Source organism: Gopherus flavomarginatus, chromosome 11 (genome assembly GCF_025201925.1).
Source record: "Gopherus flavomarginatus isolate rGopFla2 chromosome 11, rGopFla2.mat.asm, whole genome shotgun sequence".
Lineage (NCBI taxonomy): Eukaryota > Metazoa > Chordata > Testudines > Testudinidae > Gopherus > Gopherus flavomarginatus.
The window spans coordinates 34,366,268-34,390,995 of NC_066627.1; the positions used below are offsets into that span (position 1 = coordinate 34,366,268).

Genomic DNA, 24,728 nt, shown 5'->3' on the forward strand with positions numbered 1-24,728 from the left:
TTGACGTGTGGATGGGGAACTGAGGCACAAAGAGACGAAGGTCTTAAGTGTCAATTTTGGGTGTCCAACCTGAGATACCTAGGGCCTGGTATTTTTCAGAGTCCTTAGCATTTTTATAGCACTTGATATGTTCAGTGTACATTTACCTTTGACTTCAGTTGCAATTGTGAGTGCCCTGTGGTAAATCTAACCCCAGGTTTCTCAAGTTGGGCACTAATAAAATAAGGAACACACGAACAAAAACTTTTCAGAGGGCCACTAATTAAATGGCTAGCTCAGCATCCTATAAGACTTTGTGGTAGAGACAGGGATAAAATCTAATTATTCGCAGTGTCGTTCAGTTGTCATAACCATGAGGCCATCCTTTGTCTTCCTACAGTTCCTTGTCTCACAGTGCATCTTTCATTTTGTGCAGCAAATGAGGCAGGGGTCCCATAGACAAGTCTTATTTACTACATAAGCTGGAGTCATTCCCTGAGTACTGCCCATCTTGTGTACTGAGTGAGGCAGGGATCCTGTGGAGAAAAAATAGTATATGATACTGTAATTAAAGATTATCATAATGCATTGCAGAAGCAGCCTTAATTCTGACATTTCATAACATCTGAGTGCTTGATTTTGCAACCCTAATTTTCTTTTAATACGGTGGTTTTGAATGTAATGGCCTCTGCCCCTCCACATGAGTCATCAGCAAAATAGAAACCTTTAGATCCACAGCGCACATCTCTGACACTTGAGCTAATAGCATAACTGGTGGCAGTAAAAGGCTGTTTATCCTCTGTGAACCAGCCCCTGCCGGGGAATGAAATACACACTTTGCCAGTGGATTTCACAACTGTTTGCTAGACAGCACAGGAATGTTGAGACTCAAGAATTGTGGGTCTATTCCAGGCTCTGGAAAACAGTGTTCTCTGGTGACTATAGAAGAGGGGTGGATAACTTCTGGCTCACGGGCCAGATCCAGCCCCCTGCTTAATTTAATCTGGCCTGCGGCAAGTCTCCACACCGGGGGCCGAAAGCCCTGAGCCTTGGCACACCCCCCCCCCCCATGGGCCTGGAGACGTGAGCACTGGCTAGCCTCACTGCGGGGGGAAGCTAGGGTGCCAGGCCAGTTGGTCAACTGCCCTTGCGGCCTCTAGGGGAAGGGGTGATCAGGAAAACTCCGAGTTCGCGTGTGCCTACCTATGCCCACAGGCACGACCCCCACAGCTCCCATTGGCCGGGAACCATGGCCAATGGGAGCCGCGGGGGCAGTGCCTCCAGGCATGGGCAGCACACACTGTGCAGAGCTGCCTGGCCACATTGTGGCAGCTTCCGGGAGTGGTACAGGGCCAGGGCAGGAGGGAGTCTGCCTTAACCCTACTGCGCCGCTGACTGGGAGCCACCTGAGATAAGTGGCGGTTGGCCAGAACCGGCACCCTTTACCACCTCCTTCACCCCAGCACCCGCCCTGAGCCCCCTCCCACACCCCAACCTGCTCCCAGACCCTGCACTCTCACCCTGAACCTCCTGCCCCATCCATGAGCCCCTTCGTGCACCTCAACTCTCTCCCAGAGCCCCCACCCCAACCCCATGCCCCAACCATGAGCTCACTACAAACCCCTGGGCCCCAGCCCAGAGCCCCCTCCTGCACCCTGTACCCCTCATTTCTGGCCCCACTGTGGAGCCTAGGGTAAGCTCTGTGCTGCCCTGCGGGGCTGTGTGTGGCCCATGACTGAATTTTTTTTTCCCCTGTGGGTCAGTGACCCCGCTAGAAAAAAGGTTCCTCACCCCTGCTATAGACCCTTCTTTCCCTCTCCATCCTTTGTACCCCTTCAGCCTCTGCCCCAGTACATACCTCTGAAGCTTGACTATGCCTCTGTCAGCAGTCCCTGGCAATCAGGAGAAGCAACTGCAGGGGAAGTCTTGCATAGCCTCTGGAGTCTTGTGCTGGAGCATGCCCAGTGCAGTCAGAATCTTTGGAGAATTTATCCGTCAAACTAAGAAGCCTATATTGAACATGTGAGAAAACTGACTTTTCTGAGGCTTTTAACTTGGCCATATTTGGGTGGATTTTGATGATAACAAAAGGCAATCCTTGACAATAATGTGATGTCTTGTCCAATTGCCAAATGTTAAGTCTCTGCTTCAAAGCATAGAGGTGCTAGAGCTTCTCAGGAAAACAGTCATAAGAATTTTTAAACATGGATACAACATATTTTTCCCTTACCTCATCCTGAAAAACTCTTGAATATTTTTGCATAAATAATTTTTGTTGTTGTTTAAAAAAGTTAATGTGGAGCAGAGGACTGATATGGGAAATGCCTGGATGAAAGCTTAAATTGAAAATAAGGTCTTATAATGGAAGTATTAGGTAACCTTAACTCTAGGTTAGCCTTAACTCCAGCTGCACATACATGCTTTATTGTCTAAATCCTGTTCTAAATATACCGTTAAGGAGAGGAGTTCTTGCCATAGACTTGAAAAACTTTTCACTCAATGTCAAAGGATAGTTCTCTTAAACATCAGAACAGTACTCTATCAAGCTCTTCTTCTTTAGCTAAGATTTCTTACTGCAACTGTATTATCTTCCCTTTTCTGCTGGATTGGAATGATCATGAGAACTTCAGCAAATACTTTGTTTTGGTTTGTCCACATTTTCCACTTCTCACGTAGGTTACGGTCCTTTCCACTAAAACAGGGTATAATTCTAGGATTCTAGATGGATTACTAGTTATAGAATTACTACTTGGAAATGACAGAATTATCAATAATAATGTAGAAAAACCAAGCACTCAAATATTTTTATGTATTTTAGGGGGAAAAACAGATGATATAGTCTCATCATATGGTGATGATATACTCTTTCTATTCCATGAGTAACTCTGGCAGATGTTAAACAAAATCTGCTAATGTTAGACATTTTTTTAAAATCAGGATGTCCAGATAACTTGGATCCAAGAGTTTTAAAAGAGCTGGCTGAGGAGCTCACTGGACTGTTAAGGTTCATTTTTTTTCCAATAAGTCTTAGAGCATTGGGAAAGTTCCAGAAGATTGGAAGAATGTGCCAGTTCTTAAAAAGGGTAAATGGAATGACCCATATAATTATGAGCCTGTCAGCCTGACATTATCCAGGGCAAGATATTGGAGCAGCCCATGTAAGGAACGATTAATAAAGAATTAAAGGAGGGTAATTAATGCAAATCAGCAAGAGTTTAAGACAAATAGATCCTGTCAGACTAACTTGATAGCTTTTTTATGAGATTATAAGTTTGGTTGATTAAAGGTAACAGTGTTTGATGTAATATAGTTTGACTTCTGTAAGGTGCTTGATTTGGTACTGAGTGACATTTTGATATAAAAAAACCCAAAACAATATAAAATTAACATGGCAGTTAAAAATTGGCTAACTCATGGGTCTCAAAATATAATTGTAAATGGGAAATCATTATCAAGTGGTTTTGTTTTTAGTAGCATCCCACGCGGATTGGTTCTTGGCCCTATGATATTTGTCAATGATCTAGAAGAAAATATAAAATTATTAGTGATAAAATTTGCGGATGACCCCAAAATTGTGGGGAGTTGTAAATAATGAAGAGAACAAGTCACTGATTCAGAGCAATCTAGATTGCTTGGTAAACTGGGAACAAACAACTAATATGCATTTTAATATGGCTAAAAGTAAAGGTATACATCTAGGAATAAAGAATGTAGGCCATACTTCCATCATGGGGAACGCTATCCTGGGAAGCTGTGACTCTAAAAATGTCATAGTGGTGGTTGTAGTCAATAATCAGCTGCACATAAGTGCCTGGTGAAATGCTGTGGCCAAAAGATCTAGTGCCATCCTGGAATGCATAAACAGGGAATTTTCATGTAGGAGTAGAGAGGCTATTTTGCTTCTATATTTGGCACAGAGGATGTTACTGCTGCTGGAATACGGTGTCCATTTCTGTTGTCAACAATTCAAGAAGGATGTTGGTAAACTGGAGAGGGCTCCGAGAAGGGCCACAAGAATGATTAAAGGATTAGAAAACATGCCTTATAGTGATAGATGGAGCTCCTTGAGTCTATTTCAAAGAGAAGGTTAAGGGGTGACTTGATTACAGTCTGTAAGTCTAACACATATTTGATAGTGGGCTCTTCAGTCTAGCAGGGAAATTAACCAATGGAACAGTTTACCAAGGGTTGTCTTGGACTCTCTCACTGTCAAGTTTAAAATCAAGACTGGATGTTTTTCTGAAAGATATGCTCTAGGAATAATTTTGGGGAAGTTCAAAGGCCTTTGTTACACAGAAGGGAAGACTAGATGATCACAATGGTCCCTTCTGGCCTTGGAATCTATCTGGATCCAGTCAGTGCTGCATCTTTATTGATGAAAGAAGTTGGTGTTGAGAATTTTGAAGTATTAACATACTCAATAGCTTTATAACCAAGTGTAGCAAAGAAACTCAAAAAGAGTTCCTGATTAATCTGTATTTTTGAAAGTAGCTGCTGATGACTTATTTTCCGGTTAAGTTAGAAATCCTTTATAGAAAGTTGATGATTATTTATCAAGTGAAAAAAACATCCTAATATTCAGAAGTATTTTATGTATATTTAGGAATTGTTACTAAGGGTTTGTCTACATGGGACATTTAGAGAAATTAGTGTGAAATTAAAGTGCAATATCTACTCTACACGTGGTCATTTTTATTCTGCATTAAGAGTGCCTTGGAGTATCCTAAACCACAAAAAGACAGTTTTTGTCCTGATCTAAGTTTTTCTCAACAGAAGCTGCCTTTTTTGCCACAGGTAGGCATGCATCTACACCCAAATTTGATGTAAATTGACAAAATCCAGCCTTTCTGTTGACCAAATAAAACCACTTCTGCAAATGACAAGTCCTCAGCAGACGTAAATTCTACTGACAGAATGCCAGTGTGGATACTGCATTGCCTGTATCAGTTAGCAGTTCCCCTGCAGTAGTCCCACAGTGCCCTCTGTCTGCGACAGTGACCACACCAGTAACAATTTTGAACTTGCTGCCCTGGAGTCCCAATGACCAGAAACCTGACCGCTTTAACATTCCCAGTGTGTTTTGGAAATACCGTTTTTCCTGGTCTCTTACGTTTGCAAGCATACCCAGTAGCCCACCTTTTTTGAACAGAGAGCATGGCTTAGTGCAAAGATAGAGCATCACTTAAATCTCATTCTCCTGCCTGGTTCAGGAAAAGAAGGTCCTGAATCTTCTTTACATGCAGGGAGACGGGGCCGTAGAAGTCCAGCTGCAGGGCAACCAGAGGAATAAGGATTTGCATGCAGACATTGAAGAGGGGAAGCAAGCCCTGGGCTACACAGGGAAAGAAGCAATGCCGGGTGAAGGACCTTCACCAGGTGTACTCAAGGCAAGGGAGAGGCACAAAAAATTGTGTCCACCCATAGATCTGCCACTTCTAAAATGAGTCCCATTGTATAGGTGGCATAGACCTCTCCACAGATCTGCCAGTTCTACATTGAGCTGTATTCCACATCTGGCAGAGACACCACCATCACCCCAAAAGCGACAGTAGACACACTTCAAGATCCAGAGGAGGAAACCCCTGCAGGGCACAGCAAGAAGGGGAATGGGAAAGAGCATGCAGACCCTTCAGAGAATGACCAGCTCTTCATTGTACAGCTAGAAAGGGACCAGACCCTGACAATTCCAGGTGAGCCTGTGTAGGAAGGAAAAAGCTTAGGTGTATTTATTGCATTTTTTTTTTAAACGCATGGCTCTTCTCTTACCCCCCACATCCCCTTTCATGGTGCCCAAAACCTCCTAGGCCCTCTTCTACCCTTTCAAAGTGACAGCCATTAGCACAGTCAGAGAGCAAAGGAATTGGCTTTTACAATAACCAGTTGTTTTTTTTAATTAATAACTTAGTAGCCAACGTTTTGACACCAAGATGGCTGAAATTTTATTATTAAAACACCATATATCAAATCATTGCAAATGAACAGAAAGATACCAACGCTGATACCTGAGGATAAAAAGCAATCGGTGACTGTCCAATTGAAATACCTGCTTTTTAAGCATAATTTGTACAGTACACATGTAATATAAACATTGCAGAGGACAGTGATTTGGTTTTAAGTCTGATTTTTCCCAGTCCAACAAAACAAATCATGCTGTGTCGAGGAAGTGTTCATTGCTCAGGGGGCTCACTTTTCTTTAGCTTGCAGAACTAGGCAGTGGCCACAGCTCTTCTTTCCTTGTGGAGAATTTGTTGAACTGTACATAGATGATGTCATTGAGATTGTTCCAGAGGACAAAAGAGAAATTTTCTAGGAGATGCTCTGATCCTGACCCTAACCAGTCCTCATGTGTTGCTGATGGGGAGAATAGGCATTGGACAGATCGCATTATCAAGACCGAGCAAAAGTGTCAGGATTGGAAGGACTGCATGCTTGAAGACAACCAGAAGGACCGAGAGGTGCACCAGAGAAATATTCCAAGAAATATTTTGATTCTGTTCAAGTACCAAACACAGCTGTTGCACAGTAATCTGGAGCAAAATGCCCAAATCCTCCTCCCTATCAGCATGTGCACTCCATCTGCTACTCTATACACACAGGACAATACACACATCCCATGCCCCCCCACAAAGGCTCTGACATAATTTTACCCCTTTTACTGAATGCCCGTTGAAAATAAAAACTGTGACTATCTATCTATTGACTTCTGATTACCACTTTGCTTTAATACGTGTAATAAAGGTTTTATTTGAGTTTACTGTTTGTTTTGCACTTAATCTTTTTTTAAAAATAAACAGTATTTTTATTGGTGTCTCCAAACAGAAATGACATACACCAAAACACTACTCCCCTCTCACCAGATTCACAGCAGGAATTTATAAATATCGCCATTGAAGCCAAATATACAAAGTACGCAAATGCAGCACACTATGCTGCTATACTATGGCCCACTACAATATCATGGCACACTCTTTTAAGGCCTTCCTGAGCCGTCCAGCTCCTTTGTAGGCTCTTGTAACTGCCCTTATGTCTGGCTGTTCAAAATACTTTCCATTTCACTCCTCCATCCTTCCGGGAATGTTTCCTCCTTTGCTTTCACAAATGTGTAATACACAAAAATATTTGTCTGGCTGAGATCCAGCTTAGTTATGAGGCATTGTCAGTATCCTTTGCACATTCAGCAATCATCCTGCTGCTGTTTGGGTGTCCAGTGTAAGATTTAGTGAGCCAGGGAAACAAAGGATGGGCCGGGTCCACTGGAATCACTACTGGCATTTCAAGCCATCAATGTGAGTATGCCAGTAAAGGAAGAATGTCCCTACCTCATCTTTTGAAAAAATCTTGTATGTCTAAATATGCTCTTCCCTGACCAGCCAATGTCAGAAAAATGTCCCTGGTGATCCAGCTGTGATTGTATAAGCAATGAAGAGTAACCCTTTCTCTTCACGTTCTTAGTGCAAAGGTCAGAATCAGGATACACATCCCATCAATCACCCCACCTCAGTTCAGGAAGCCCCTTCCTTGAAATCCCTCTATTTCTTGGACAGTGCCCTAAGTCTCATTCCTGTGCAGCAGGAGATGCTTAATATTTTTGTACCTTCATATGAAAACTGTCTCCATTGTGGATTTTCCAACCTTGAACTGACTGTTTGCAGTGTGGGACTGCAAACTTCTAGATGACTGACACCTGATATTTTTTCACTGTCAAAGCAGCTCTTATTCTGAGGCCTCTTGTACTGGAAGGCTGGGGTGAGCTCTACTGGGTTAGATTCCTGCTTGTACATGAAGTCAAAGTCCATTGGCCACTTGTTGGATGTAGCAGGATAGTATCACTGTGTTGATTGACTTGATAGTTTTTGTTGGCTGCTGCTTTTTTTAATTTGGGAAGGCTTGTGCACTGTATCTTTCTAAAATGATCCTGGAGACACGTCGAGAGTCCTCTTTCATTATAAATCTAAATGAATAATTCTGAGACAAACATGCACTCTCAACCTTAACTCTGTTTTAACAATATCTCTTAATTCAGGGCAAAACCGTAACAGGCATGTTGTAATGCTTATTTTTGAGATAATTACAAGCCCACAAATTCCGTGGTAAGTTTAAACTTAAAAGAAATCCAAACGTAAGGCACGGAAACACACAATTCAGGCATGTAAACAATCTTAATGTTTACCGGTAATGATGAGGAATTCTTTTACGAGTACTGTAATGCATTCTAGTGTTTGTGGTCCTAGATTAGATTATACTGATTTCTAAAGACACTTTTTTTCCATAGTGGTGTCACTGCATGTAAGAATTAATATTGTTTGGTGCTCTAAGAACATATTTGCATATCTTGACATATACTTTTACAGTTTTTGTCTAGGATTTTTTAAAACTTTAAAGCTCTTAAAAAAAATTGTAGGTGAATACTAAAAAAGAAACCTAAAGAAAATACTACAGTGTGACTCTCTTAATGATTTGAAGATATATAGTATCAACTTTCTTTTTAGGGCTAGATTCACCAGTACACTGTGAGTGCTTTGCGCCACTCTGGGGCAGTGCCAGGCTGCCAGAGCATAAGTGCTAGTTTAAACGGGGTTTACAGCTGCTTTGTGTCACCAGAGAAACAGTAAGAAACCAGAGTTGTACATTTCAGTTCTTCTCTAAGTAGCTGTCAGTGTGAATCCCGCTTAAGGTGCACATGGAATCTCAGGCATGGGTGACTGGATATTTTTGGAAAGCAATGTCTATCCTGGCTGCAAAAATGCCTTCGTGTCACCTCATGTTCTCGTACATGGGCATAAAGGATGGGGCAATGCCAACCCTCCGTCAGTTCCCTCTTGTTGCCTGAAATCTGTGTATTCCCGGTCCAAGCATCATGTGGTCAAATGAGTCCAGGGTTCCACCCCAGGTCCTGTAAGAATTTGCTTGGTGGCTGGACCCAAAGAATTTATGAAATAGGGTTATCTTGTGGTTGACCTTCTTCTGTGACTCTCCTCACAGGTGCATTGGGGCAGGTTGGGGTGCCCACCTGGACCATCTACAGATGAAGGGCATCTAGTCCCAGGATGATTTGAAACTGTATTTGAATGTTCTGAAGCGCAGGGCCATCTGATTGTCTGTCCTGCATTGCTCTCTGTCCTGAAGGGGTCTATGGTGCAGAAGTTGACAGACCACATGTCCACAATACATTACATCAATAAGCAGAGAGATGCATGATCATCCCTTCTGTGCCAGGAAGCCTTCAAATCATGGCCCTGATGTCACCATAGGGTAGCCTCACTGGCCTTACATCTTCCAGGTACTATCAACAATCTGGCATGCTTCCCAAGCAGGCACGTGGCAACCAACCATGAGCACTCGCTGCAGACATCCATCATAGAGCCAATATTGTGCCAATGGGAAATTCCCTCAATAGATTTGTTCCAGAGGAGGCACAAGCCCAGGATAGTTACCAGATGCCTTTCTGTAACAACGATCTCCAACCTTCCTATACGACTTTGATTTTCCTGATCCTCCAAGATATCTAAAATCAGATGGGACAAAACCATACTGATTCTGACAGCTTCCTGTTGGCTGAGGCAATTGTGGTGATCAGATTTCTTGCACGTGTCAGTTTGGTCCCCCATCTATCTTCTTATTTGCCTGGACATGTTTTCACAGAACCACGGCCAGATATTGCACTCACATCTGCAGTTATTGAGCTGGCAGCCTGGATGAGCGTGGCTGACAAAGACTCTTCTCGACAAGTGCAAGGAAACCATATACTGAGCAGAAAGCCACTAGTAGGAAAAACTACTTCAAATGGAAATGGTTCTTCATATTGATAGGCTGACATAACCTGGACCCAGTTGAGACTCTCATACCACAGATCCTCAACTGTAAGCATTTAGTTCTTGCAGAATTCATCTTGCAGCAATATCAGCAGGTTATGTGCCAATACAGTTGTACTTTAGTCTTGCATTCAACATATTGATATTCTTCATCAAATTTTGGAGCAGACTGCTCCATGGCACTTGCATCATCTTCAGCCTGCTTCAGAAATATACCAATATCTAAGATATGTGAAGCAGCAACAGGGAATAGCCCACTGACTTGTCATTAAGCCCTTGATACAGTTGTTGTCTGATGCCAGATTTGGAACAACTCCAATTATTATTTGACTGATGTCACTGTCACTCCTCATTTCTAGCATCCGGGGGGGATACTGCTTACCAGTCACCTACTGTGGGATCCAAACTGACACAAAAAGAAGAATGAAGTTACTTCTCTGTGGTAACTGTGTGATGGGTTTTTGTTTGACTACATCTCAAAAAACAAAACAATGTGGCCCCCATGACTCCTCCCTTTATTCCTGCTTTTTGAAGTTCTATGCAACATGGACTTTGAATTATAAAGGAACTGAAGGAGGGTTGCAGGCTTTTATGCCCTCATACAGGAGTCTGGGGATGCACAGGCTGCATGTGTGGCCTTGACAGACATTGCTATTGAAAAATATCTGATCTCACACACTAGGCACATGGACACTTTCAGTGGGATCCATATGAACTATGTCTCAAAAACCCACAATTTCCGTAGGGTAAGTAACCATTCTTTTCTTTCCTCATTCACTCCTGCTGTCAACATCCTTCATTACACTTCCCTGTGTGCACACCCCAGTTTCCTGCTCCTACCCCGCCTGTTTGTGTAGATATGGTGCAGCAAGTTGTTTTGTTTTTGTTTTTTTAAAAGAAACTTTTAAAATTAAAGTGTGGAGGTTTTTTGTTTGTTTTTCTCCTTTTTTGCCAATATTCTTTATAACCAAAAGTTTTATCCTTCAACATAGACCGGCACATAAAATCTCCTTCAGAGAAACTTATACCTTCCATCACCATTTGTTCGTAATGGAGCTGAGGACACTGGCTGCACTTAACAGTAGTAAATATTTATATTATGAAGGTTCAAATTAGGAGGATGGCAGTCCTATTGTGTGGGGTGTGCTGCAAAGAAAGAAAAAGACAATCTCTTGCCTGAAGTGCAAAGACTGAAGACAGGTTACATTCAGAGAAGATAGAATTCTCTTAAGAAGTCAGAAGGCAAAAAAGAGTAGATAAATAGTCAGTTGACATCTTTACTAAGGAAAGCCTGTGGCCTCAGTCCCTTCTGCGGACAGTATGAGATGGCAGCCATTTTGAAAGAGGTAAATTCTCTGAGGCTTTCTCAAGAACACTATTCTTCAGTTTCTATTGAAGGAAAAAACTTCCAGTTACAAACAAGGAAAAAATGACTGCTAATCCTAAATCCTTTAAAAAACTACACAGTTCACTAGATCTACCCAAAATTTCATTACTGAACAGTTGTTAGTGTAGATAGACAGTACCTGCAATTAAATCATTCTGCAGAGGCTGTGGGTGTGGAATAGTTTGGCAGATAGTACTAAATTTCTTAAGGGACCAATTTGAAAACTTTAATTCTAACCAATTTACTTGTATAGCTCAGTGGTTTGAGTATTGGCCTGCTAAACCCAGGGTTGTGAGTTCAGTCTTTGAGGGGGCCACTTAGGGATCTGGGGCAAAAATTGGTCCTGCTAGTGAAGGCAGGGGACTGGACTCGATGACCTTTCGAGGTCCCTTCCAGTTCTAGGAGATTGGGATATCTCCAATTATTATTATTACGTTCTCAGACAATTTTTTTTCTGTACAAAAAGATCAAGGCCTGGTCTACATTAAGAAATTAGATCACTATAACTCTGTCACTCAGGGATGTGAAAAATCCACACCTCTGAGCAATGCAGTTAAACTGACCTAACCTCTGGCTTAGACAGCAGTAGGTTGATGGGACCTAGCTACCGCCTCTTGGGGAGGTGGATTACCTACGCTGAGCAGAGAAGTCCTCCTGTTGGCATAGGTAATGTCTTTACTGACGTGCTATAGTAGCGCCACTTGTGACAGGGTCAGGCCAGATGGCTACAGGCAGGGCCAACTCCAGCTTTTCTGCCGGCAAAAAAAAAAAAAAGACTAGTGGTGGCACTTTGGCAGCAGTTTAATCGCTCCGCTTCTTTGGTGGCACTTCAGCGATGGGTCCTCCCTTTCTTCCACTTTGGTGCCAATTTGGAGGTGGCTCAAAGAGGAATAGATGGGATGAGGGACCTGCTGCCGAAGACCTGGACATGTTGCCCTAATACCGGACGGAGTGCCGCCCCTTTGAATTGGCCACCCCAAGCACCTGCTTCCTATGCTGGTGCCTGAAGCCAGCCCTGGCTACAGGAGAGTGATAGAAGGCAGATATATTAGCCACAGGTTAAGCAGGGCTCTTTTCCCTGGGTAAGGTAACATCAGAAAGTTGCAGCGCTGGTGAGGGAGTTACAGCGCTGCAACTTAGGAGGTGTACACATCTGCAGGGCACCACCAGCGCTGCAACTCCCTGTTTGCAGCGCTGGCCGTACTCCCGTTTTGTCTCGGGTGTAGAGGATCCAGCGCTGGTGATCCAGCGCTGGTAATCAAGTATAGACACTTACCAGCGCTTTTCTTGACCTCCGTGGAATAAGCAGGTATCCCAGCATACCTGAGGAAGCCTCTGGTAATCAAGCTGGTCTCCTTCCCCGGCTTGCTCTCGCGTTCCCCGAATCCCGATCAAGCAGGTCTCCTTCCCTGAGGTTTGCTGGGTGGTTCCGGGAACGCGAGAGCAAACCGCGGCGAAGCTGGTCTCCTTTCCCGGTTTGCTCTCTCGTTCCCCGAACCCCGAGCAAGCAGGTCTCCTTCCCTGCGGTTTGCAGGGTGGTTCGGGGAACGCGAGAGCAAACCGCGGCGAAGCTGGTCTCCTTCCCCGGTTTGCTCTCGCGTTCCCCGAACCCCGAGCAAGCAGGTCTCCTTCCCTGCGGTTTGCAGGGTGGTTCGGGGAACGCGAGAGCAAACCGCGGCGAAGCTGGTCTCCTTTCCCGGTTTGCTCTCTCGTTCCCCGAACCCCCGAACAAGCAGGTCTCCTTCCCTGCGGTTTGCAGGGTGGTTCGGGGAACGCGAGAGCAAACCGCGGTGAAGCTGGTCTCCTTTCCCGTTTTGCTCTCTCGTTCCCCGAACCCCCGAGCAAGCAGGTCTCCTTCCCTGCGGTTTGCAGGGTGGTTCGGGGAACGCGAGAGCAAACCGGGAAAGGAGACCAGCTTCGCCGCGGTTTGCTCTCGCGTTCCCCGAACAAGCAGGTCTCCTTCCCTGCGGTTTGCAGGGTGGTTCGGGGAACGCGAGAGCAAACCGCGGCGAAGCTGGTCTCCTTTCCCGGTTTGCTCTCGCGTTCCCCGAACCCCCCTTGAAGCCGCCCAACAGCGCTGCAGTGTGGCCACATCTAACACCACTTGCAGCGCTGGTTGCTGTAAGTGTGGCCACTCTGCAGCGCTGGCCCTATACAGCTGTACTAATACAGCTGTAACAACCAGCGCTGCAAAATTTTAGATGTAGACATGGCCTGAGTGTGAGTAGGTGTATTGCTGGGGGACTGCAAAGTACAAGCATTACCAGACATCAGGAGGAAGGTCCTGTGGTGAGGATAAAGAAGGTGTTTGGAGGAGGCTGTGGGGAAGTAGGCCAGGGAGTTATAGCTGTCACACAGCTGTTACAGGGGACCCTATAGACAGCTGCAATCTACAGCGCCCTGGGCTGGAACCTGGAGTAGAGGGTGTGCCCCGGTCTCCCCCCCCCATCCCCTCAACTCCCTATTTGTTATAAGAGGAGTTGATCTGGACTGTGGGTGCCACCAGAGGGGAAGTTCTCTGGCCTGTCCCCCAACCCATTAAGTGGGCCAGCAGAGACTGCAGGGATTGTTCTCTTTTTCCCAGTGCTGGCCAGTGATGAGGTTAGCCAAGTGAATGGCAGGTTAGTGCTACGAACAGAAGGAGCCAAACTGAGGACTGCCATGAACCTCTGAGGTGAGCAAATTGGCCAGAAAGTGCAGAACCCAGCAAGGCAGAGGAGGAACTTTGTCACACACTGTAGTACTTCAAAGTGTAGATACGCCTTAAGAGTTGAACGCACAAAGCAACTTAGGATCCTAACTTCCATTGAAGTCAGGAACCTAAGTTGCTTTGTGGATTCCACTCTGCTATAACTTTGGGAAGGATAAGCTATATCTCTTATACTCATACCTAAAAGGCTGAATCCCTGCATTAAGTGCAAAACTTAACACCCTTAACTATGGATAAGGCTCTTTGTTATTGGTTTTTAATTATTTCCCAGGAATTTATTGGGTTTTATTTAAAAACTTGTAAAACCTGGGGAAAAATTGGTAAAAACTGAAAATGAAGGCCAAGTGGCAGTTAAAGAAGCCTCCCCCCACCCTGCAGTGGTCAGAGGTGTCTTGACTGCTGAGACCTGGCTCCCTGCCTTCTTTATTCCCTCTGTACTGAGGAAGCAAATGAGGCCGCAGGGGGATCTGTCCAGTAGTGGGGCAGTACTCGCAGAATGCAGCCTTCCATTCCCTGCAAGCCTGGGATCTTTGCTGCTGGGAATAGGCTCCCTATTCATCTCATGCTACCACTAAGCAGAGAAAGCAAATGAGGGGTGAGGGCAAACTGGAGGGCCAAAATCCACAGAGAAATGGAAGGCTGCAGCCTGAAATACTGACACCCTCTGCCAGACAGAGATCCTTCCTGATTTGCTATCCATTCAGCGCAACTTATCTGCTTTCCCTGTTTAAAAAATTGTTTTTATCTTGGGTTCTGAAAAGGCCAACATTTGGGTGAAAATTGGTAAAACCCAAATGTTGTTTTTTCCAAAAACCAAGGAATTTTTTGGGGGAAATTGGTAAATGCCAATAATGAAGGGCCTTAACTAGGGGGTTATAACTAGTGCCTCCATAAGTTATGCTTCTACAGTTGGGGTTGTGAAAGATGAGCCACATCAGCACCATCACACTGCTTCCAGCCCAGTGCCCAGACTTCTCTCCCACCCAACAGTCAGTATGCCAATCCCAGAGAACCACATGCAAATGTCAGAACTTCTGACATCCTTAGTATTCACTCTGGCTGTAAAGGAGCTGCCTCCTGGTGTTGCTGAGGGTGGAGGGGAGGTACCACCCTCTGGGAATTACAGTGTGGCTGCCTATATGGTGATTTGGAACAGATGGTGTTTTGGTCATGGCCCAAGCCTGGCTCGCTTAGGGTAGGGTGACCAGACAGCAAATATGAAAAATTGGGACGGGGCTAGGAGGTAATAGGAGCCTATATAAGAAAACTACCGCAAAGTCGGGACTGTCCCTAATAAAATCGGGACGTCTGGTCACCCTAGCTAAGGGGCATGGGAGGGCTCTACTAGCCTCTTCCCTTTTCGTTTGGTATTGTTGCCACTTGCATCTACATGGCAATATATTCTTTCTTGTCTTGGGAGCAGACACTTGGCTGTCTTTCCCACAACAGGGAGACAAGTCAAGCTGTCATGTCACAAGCAAAAAAGACAGAACTCATTTTCCCCATTGAGAACTGTTTTTAAAAGAGAATTCCTTGACGTTATAGGCCTTCTGGTATAGGAGGTTCACATGTATGTACCCCAAACAGTATAACTTAATTATTCATACAAGGGATTGATGTGCAGTTTGTGACCCATTAGTTAAATTTGGATGTTTACTTTTTAAGAAATTTGTTATGCCACTTCAGCTTCCTCAATGCTAGTTGAGTTTGTGTATATTTTACATAATTACATATTTCCGTGCATCCTTATATCCATGTTAATAGAAATTAGAGATTTCATAATACCCTGGGGAAAAGCTTTTTCTGATATGACTCATATTTCCTTATAAATCTTTCCAAGGCTGGTCAGTTTAAAAGAGAGTGTACAGTGCATTACACTTTGTGCATGTTACAACAGCGTGTGAGCTTCTCTCTCGTGAAAATTTACAAGTGATTCCTGAGTACCCATCTCTGGCTTTATGTCCTGGAAATTTGAATGCATACATTCAGATAGATCTGTTTGCTATGGGAGGCCTAGGTACTTGGATGCTGCAGTGATGGGCATGGTATAAAAATCTAGTTTTAAAAGTCTGCTCGACTTACTCATTTGACTAATGTTAAATAGGATTTAAAGAATCTTTTTTACTTTTTGAGAAAATGAAAGTCATTTTAATTTCTGTACACTCTGTTCTGTGCTGAAAACAACATTTAAAATATTTTGTAAAGTGGTGTGAGAAGGATGACATTGAGCCGTAAGCTAAAATAGACCCATAGTACCTTCTGGCATTAAAGTCTATCATGATGATCTAGTCTGACCACTGGCACAGAAGTAAAGTCATAGCTCCATGCAGCATAGACACATGTTAAATGATTTATTTGAAAAGTGGATGTGGGTGTGTGAAATCATCAATGGTGGATGGTATCAACTATCAGCATGTAGTATAGTCTTTAACCAAGACTGGCTGAGTGGGACCCATCCCCACTTTCTTTGCCAAGTTCCAGTTACTTTCACTTTATATGTTAAGGGTTTCTGCTTCATAAATATATTTAAATAGTAATAACTGTTTCCATTAAACTAACCGTGTTCCCTCAAAATTGATTTTAATTGATTTCATATTCTTCTTCATAGACTTCATCTGAAAAGGAGTGTTTAGGGGCTCTGGAATTACTATGCTTGTAGTTTAATGTGTGTTTAAAACTTCGAATATTAATGTAGCCAATTTCTCTAATTTTTTCCCTCTCTCTCTCTCTTTTAAATTTCAGGTCACAGCCAAGTATGTCATCATCTTTATTACTGTGCAGTACAACGTTACCTACACCACTGGTAAGAATAAAACAAATCCACTATCTATTTCTATATAGCGTAACAACCCGTTTATAAAAAGTTCTCCATTTATAAATAATAATGGTCTTATCTCTATTTCATTTCACTTGTATATCAGAGAATCTTTCTTATTTCTGTTTGTCTTGGGAATTTCTAATGTTCTCACCATTATAACACTTAAGCTCCCAGGTCTTCACTAGTGATAAGCAATTACCACTTTGATTTTTTGGCTATAGTTAATATTGCTATTGCACCAAAGCTTGACTTGATTAGGCATGGTATGCCTTCCACTTTCTTTTTATAACTTAGTGCTTTTCATACCAGGTAGAATATTTTGTAACTCTGAACGTGGTTTCCTAAATGTTTTTTATTTTTAATCACACATTGTCTTATGTTCTTAAATGGATTAATTTATTTTTGTCTTTAAAAATACCAGACGTTACTTCATGGATAACTATCTAAAATAAATAGATGCTAAATAATGGCATAAGATATCAAAGGTCTGACTCACATACTTCTCACTTTGTCCCATCAGATACATTTTATTTTAAAATGGCACTATTGACTTGAAATCTAATCAATATATATATTTAAAAAATAAAATAACTTCAGGAACTACACCTTCCCTTGAGTTTCGTTACCAATTTTTGTAGTTGTAATCAAATTTTCCTCTCTCTATATCTATGAGAGACTTCACATCTTCCAACTCCTGCAACAAATGAGGTAGCAGTCCTACAGACAACAGCTTCATACACTGTACGACTCTGATTCATTCCTAGAGCATTGTCCTTCCTCTGCACTGACAGAGGCAGAGGTGCTGTGGGAAAAAATAGCATATGGTCATGTAATTAAATACTATATTATAATGTGTACACAGGAGGAGATTGAATTAAGGTTTTATGGGCACCCTTAATTCTGACACTTTTTGTAACTCTTCAGTACTTAACTTTGCAATCTTAACATTCCTTCAGCATAGTGTATTTTGTGTGTAATAAATAAATAAAATAATCCAACAACCCCACAACACTGAAAAAGCAGAATTTGACCCTAGTTTGTCACCAGCAACGCTCAGACATTTACAACCACAGTACAGATGTCCACTACTCGAACTAACAGAGTAACTGGTAGCAGTAAGAGGCCGTTATCTCCGTGTGGACCAGCCGCTAGCAGAGGATGACACAGTTTATCAGTGGGACAAAGAGCAGAGGAACATAGAGACTCAAGTCTTGGGTTTAATTCCATATTCATAGAATCATAGAATATCAGGGTTGGAAGGGACCTCAGGAGGTCATCTAGGCTGATCCCCTGCTCAAAGCAGGACCAATCCCCAACTAAATCATCCCAGCCAGGGCTTTGTCAGGCCTGACCTTAAAAACCACTAAGGAAGAAGATTCCACCACCTCCCTAGGTAACCCATTCCAGTGCTTCACCACCCTCCTAGTATCCTAATATCCAACCTAAACCTCCCCCACTGCAACTTGAGACCATTACTCCTTGTTCTGTCGTCTGGTACCACTGAGAACAGTCTAGATCCATCCTCTTTGGAACCCCCTTTCAGGTAGTCGAAAGAAGCTATCAAATCTCTCCTCATTCTTTTCTTCTGCAGACTAAACAATCCCAGTTCCCTCAGCCTCTCCTCATAAGTCATGTGCTCCAGCCCCCTAATCATTTTTGTTGCCCTCTGCTGGACTCTTTCCAATTTTTCCAGATCCTTCTTGTACTCCAGATGAGGCCTCACCAATGTCGAATAGAGGGGAATGATCACGTCCCTCGATCTGCTGGCAATGCCCCTACTTATACAGCCCAAAATGCCATTAGCCTTCTTAGCAACAAAGGCACACTGTCGACTCATATCCAGCTTCTCGTCCACTGTAACCCCTAGGTCCTTTTCTGTAGAACTGCTGCCTAGCCATTTGGTCCCTAGTCTGTAGCAGTGCATGGGATTCTTCTGTCCTAAGTGCAGGACTCTGCACTTGTCCTTGTTGAAGCTCCTCAGATTTCTTTTGGCCCAATCCTCTTAATTTGTCTAGGTCCCTCTGTATCCCTACCCTCCAGCGTATCTGCCACTCCTCCCATTTTAGTGTCATCTGCAAATTTGCTGAGGTTGCAGTCCATGCCCTCTTTCAGATCATTAATGAAAATATTGAACAAAACTGACCCCAGGACCAGCCCTTGGGGCACTCTGCTTGAGGCTGCCAACTAGACATGAAGCCATTGCTCACTATCCATTGAGCCTGATGATCTAGCCAGATTTCTATCCACCTTCGAGTCCATTCATCCAGCCCATACATCTTTAACTTGCTGGCAAGAATACTGTGGGAGACCATATCAAAAGTTTTGCTAAAGTCAAGGAATAACATGTCCACTGCTTTCCCCTCATCCACAGAGCCAGTTATCTTGTCATAGAAGGCAGTTAGGTTAGTCAGGCATGACTTGCCCTTGGTGAATCCATGCTGACTATTCCTGATCACTTTCCTCTCCTCTAAGTGCTTCAGAATTGATTCCTTGAGGACCTGCTCCATGATTTTTCCAGGGACTGAGGTGAGGCCGACTGGCCTGTAGTTCCCCGGATCCTCTTCCTTCCCTTTTTTAAAGATGGGCACTACGTTAGCCTTTTTCCAGTCATCCGGGACCTCCCCTGATCACCAAACGTTTTCAAAGATAATGGCCAATGGCTCTGCAGTCACATTCACGAACTCCTTTAGCACCGTCGGATGCAGTACATCCAGCCCCATGGACTTGTGCTTGTCCAAATTTTCTAAATAATCCTGAACCACTTCTTTCTCCACAGAGGTCTGGTCACCTCCTCCCCATGTTGTGCTGCCCAGTGCACTAGTCTGGGAGCTGATCTTGTTTGTGAAGACAGAGGCAAAAAAAGCATTGAGTTCATTAGCTCATTCTGAAGGGGAGTGGGTTTTTTAGTAGTTATAGACCTCTGTCCTCCTCGTTCCACCTCGATGCTCTCATTCCCACCCCAACGTTCCTTTCTCACCCTTCTGCATTCTTGTTAGACTTCCTCCTTTTCCTCCATGCTGCCTGGAAGCCAGTAACAGAAGCATTGAGAGCACAGGCAAGACAGTGTTCTTTGAGTGGTTGAAGACATTTATTCCGCTCAGGTGCATGTGTGCCTAGCACATCAAAGTTGGAGAATTTTGCCTACCAGTATCAGTAGGGGCAGCACTTTTGCTCCTCCCTTCATAATCCCTCCCATGGCTATATAAGGATGGTGCTGCCTGACCCCCTCTCAGTTCCTTCTCACTACCCACAGTTAGAGTTGCAGCATTTGGCCTTGGCTACACTTGAGAGTTACAGTGCAATAAAGCCGCCCACAGCACTGTAACTCACTCCCTGTCCACACTGGCAAGGCACATACAGTGCTGTATCTCCGTGGCTACAGCACTGCAGGTACTCCACCTCCCTGAGAGGATTAACAGCTGCTGCGGAGTGGCTGAGACGCTAATGCTCCAGTGTAAATGGGAAGTAACCTTATTACGCAGTAATTGACCTCTGGAAACTCCCCATAATCATTTTAAGTGAAGCTTCCTCTCTTGTTCCTCTCTTTGTTTTGTTGTGAGCTCCAGGAGCTGTTTATCAAAAAAACAAACACAGATACTGTTTGCTTTGAATGAGTAGAGGCAGGCAGGGGGGCTCCCTTTGGAATGCCCACAGGTAATGTTTGCTTGAAGAGAGAAGCGGTGCCTCGGGAGTTGGGGGTCTGTTTCAGGAGCGGCTGCTTATCTGGTCTGTGAGAAAAAAACAGCTGCTGTTTACTTTCAGTGAGAGAGAGGGGTGAAGGAGGGAGGGGGTCGGAACTTGCAAGGCAGGGTGCTGACACAGTGTCGGCACTCCAAAAACCCACTCTCTCTCCTCCCACGCTCCCTGTCACACTCCATCCCACCCCCTTTCGAAACCACATTGCAGCCACTTGAATGGTGGGATAGCTACCCATAATGCACCGCTTCCAGTGCCGCTGTAAATGTGGCCACGACAGTGCACTGGCAGCTGTCAGTGTGGACAGACTGCAGCGCTCTCCTTACTGCACTCTACATCTCCCAAAGCACTCTACATCTGCAAGTGTAGCCATACCCTTAGTGTGATCTTTCTTCACACTTGTCTTCACAGCTCTTGGTAACTTGCTTTGTACATATTTATAGTTTAGTACCCTTATTTAGGTAGTTTCTCCCAGTGGGATGCCCTGACTGGAGTTTAAATACTGCCCTTCTTCTGAGGCAGTTATCCTATCTCTTATTCTCAGAGAAAACTGCTGAGACATTACATTCTTTCAAGGACTTGCAGGCCATGCTATGCTTGTTGGAGATTTATAAGCAAGCCAGAAGGAGACTGCCTTTTTGGAACCAACAATGGCAATATTGTAAAAGCAGCAAAGAGTCCTGTGGCACCTTATAGACTAACAGACGTTTTGGAGCATGAGCTTTCGTGGGTGAATACTCACTTCATCAGATGCATGTCATGCATCTGATGAAGTGGGTATTCACCTACAAAAGCTCATGCTCCAAAACGTCTGTTAGTCTGTAAGGTGCCACAGGACTCTTTGCTGCTTTTACAGAGCCAGACTAACACGGCTACCGCTCTGATAAATGGCAATATTGTCCTCACTGTATTTCCATCAGTCTTCCTACCCCATGAGGCAGCCAGATTTCCTTAGAAGAGGGCACAAATCATGGAGGAGGAAACCTTCCCAGTCTAGTTTTAGTCAACTGGCCTGTGCTCTTCCTTCTTCAGCTAGACAATCTATTTGAGTGGCATTTCGAGAGCAGCACCAAGTTGTCCATGTCATACCTATGCTCCAGATATTTGGGGATAGGCTTTCTCACTTGGGAAACAATAAATATGGACAGATGGGTCTTAAACACTGTGGGATTGGGTTATGCCATTAGTTCCTATAAATTTCACCCTCCAATTCTCCTGTCCCTCTTGAGGGACCCCTATCATGAGTCACTGCTGTTACAGCAGGTACAAATCTTGTGCACTCTAGGGAGTATAGAGGAGGTTCCTTATTTTTGTGAAAGGAGTTTTATTCCCAGTACTTCCTGATCCCCGATTCAAGGGAGGAATGAGACCTATCCTCAGTCTCCATGCTCTCCACAAACATAAGCAAGTACATGAGATTCTGCATGATTACCCTGGATGCCATTCCTCCCACTCTGAATCACAGTGACTGATTTGCTGTTCTTAATCTCCAGGATGCTTGCTGTCATGTGGCAATCTTCCCAGGCCATAGGAAGTTCCTCATATTCCTTATCACTGGCCATCACTATCATTATGCAGTTCTCTCCTTCAGCTTGTCTTCAGCCCTGCACATCTTTACCAAATGCATGGCTGTGGTGGCAGCCTTTCTCAGGAGGAGGGGAGTTCATATTGTACCTGGATGATCGGCTACTGAGAGGCTCATCCAGGGACCAGGTCCCCAATCATCTCAGGTTCACTCTCAACCTTTTCAATTGGTGGAGTCTGATCTTAAACAGGAGTAAATCAGCTTTGAAGTCAATTAAAAAAATCAAGTTCATTGGAGCCCTGATGGAATCTATGAATTTGAGGGCATTTCTTCCATCCAAATGGTTCCAGGCAATTCAGCACCTTTGTCAGGATCTGCAGTTTGCACCCTCTAAGCACGATCCAAGTGTGCCTGAGGTCACTGGGCCATGTGGCTTAATGCATGTACATAGTGCAACATGAGAGCTCACTCCCACACCCTCATCCTGTTCAGTGGTGGCTAAAGTTAGTCAATTGCCTGAGTTGCCAGCCACTGGACATCCTTGTCCAGGTGCCCCCAGAGACACTGTGCTCTTTACAATGGTGAATGGAATACAACAGTGTGTGTCAAGGGTCTCCTTACCTGCTCTTCACTGATCAAGACAGTAGTTAGCGACACCACCACAGTAAGTTGAGAAGTGCATCTAGGAATGTTAAAAATTCAGAGTTTGTGGCCAGAAGAAGTTTTGTCACATCAACTTGCTGGAACTTTGAGCAATATAGAATATCTGTCAGGCTATTTGGGATCACATCCGGAGGACAGAGATTTGTATTCTCAGATTATACCATTGCAACGTATAATGTGAACAAGTAGGCAGGTGCACACTCCAACCAGCAATAAAGTTCTGGCACCTCTGCATTGAGGAAGGTATTGTATCCAAAGTGGTGGGCTTACCAGGCACTCAGAACCAACTGTCTGATTGCCTTGGCAAGTCTTCTTCAAACAGCCATGAGGGGTCCCTAAAGAACAGTATGCTGAGGTCCATTTTCTAGCAATGGGGAGCCCTTTCACAGACTTGTTTGTGACAAAGAACAACAGAAAATGGCATAAATTCTGTTCTTGAGAGGGACACAGTCCAGGGACTTTTTATCAATGCCTTTCATCAGAACTGGGAAGGGAACATGATGTATGCCTGTCTCCCCCTGTCACTCTGTTTCCTCAGGTTATCCTCATATTCATATTGGATTACTCCAAAATAATTTTCATTTGTGACAGCGTGGTTGAGGCAATGTTGGTTTTCTGATCTCCTCTCTCAGTCAGTTTGACCTCTCAAAACTTTCACTCAACATCATGACCAGAATATTTATCCTGCCTAGCTAAGTGAAGGGAAGGAGTAATGCTCGGAGGTAGTTACAGATATTCTGCTTAGTAGTAGAAAACCATCCACAAAGTCCACCTATTTGTCTAAGTGGAAAACGGTTTTTGTTTTGGGCAACATCCAAAGAAATTCAGACCACATTAGTGCAGATGCAGGACACTTTTAGGATTATTTGCTACTTTTGAAATCTTCAGGTGTCTCACTGAGCTGCGTGAAGGTTCACTTGGTGGTGATTTCATCTTTCCATTCTCCTTTTCAAGTGAAGATGATATTCTCACACCCTGTGATGGTGAGATTTTTTTTTAAGGGTGTTATCCATCTTTTTCCACCTGTGAAAGAAACAGTACCATTGTGGGACCTTAATACAGTCCTGGCAGTGCTGATGGGTCCACTATTTAAGTCACTAGCAACATGTTCACATGCTCTCCTTTCTCAGAAAACGGCCTTCCTTGTGGTTATAACATCTGCAGGAAGAGTTAGTGAGTTGCAGTTCTTAATGGCAGATCCTCTGTACACTAAGTTCTTCAAGGACAAGGTGGTGTTTAAGACTACACACATTTTTTTTCTGAAGTGGTATCTGTGTTTCACTTTAATCAGGTTATTTACTTACCTATATTTTTTTCCCAGACCACATTCAAGTGCAAAGGAGCAGCATCTACATAACTTAGATGTCAGGTGGTGCTTAGCGTTTTATTTAGAGAGAAATAAGCCATTTCATTTATCACCATGAATCTTTGTGTCTTATGCTGAGCAAATGAACGGGCAACTAGTTTCCATGCAGACCATTTCCAAGGGGATTACTCTCTGTATTACCACGGTTTATGTAGTATCTCAGATGACACCTCTAGGCTCTACAATCATTGGAGGTTCATTGAACCAGAGCTTAGCCTACATCTGCTCCGTTGCTTAGTGATGTGGATATCTGCAGAGCTGAATGGTCTTCTGTGGATACATTTACTAGGCATTTCACTATCACCACGTCATCAAGATTGGATGTAAATTTTGGGAATGCACTTCTGTGCACTAACTGTTTAAAGACTCTGAGCCCACCTCTTGCTGGAACTGCTTGTGAGTCACTTGAGTGGAATACAACTCTGCAACCACTCGAAGAAGAGATAGTTGCTTACCTGTATTGTAACTGTTGCTCTTCAAGATGTGGGTGTAGATATGTATTGCATGACTCACCCTCTGCCCCTCCACATCAGAGTCTCCAGCTTGGGATTTCAGTTCAAAGGAACTGCAGGGGGTCAGGGAGGCGCTGCCCTTATGGAGCCATGAGAGGTGTTATGAGGGGAGGGAGTGAGCACCATCTCTACAGGTGCTGCTAGGCAAATTTCTCTGACTTGGGTGTGTGCACAGCTGAGTTGAATACATGTCTGCAATGTTCAATGCATCGAGACATTAGAGCTTATCAACAAAATGGTTATAAGATTTTATAAATTTT

General features: G+C 43.9%; 1 protein-coding gene across 2 annotated transcripts in view; it reads left to right on the forward strand.

Moving 5' to 3' along the window:
* LOC127030712 (translocating chain-associated membrane protein 1-like 1) overlaps positions 1-24,728 on the forward strand; it is a 51,314-nt gene that overhangs the window by 6,059 nt on the left and 20,527 nt on the right. For both annotated transcript variants that reach the window (XM_050917435.1, XM_050917436.1), the window contains one exon: positions 16,631-16,691. In XM_050917435.1, the coding sequence (XP_050773392.1) occupies positions 16,631-16,691 (61 nt within the window). The remainder of the gene's footprint in view (positions 1-16,630; positions 16,692-24,728) is intronic.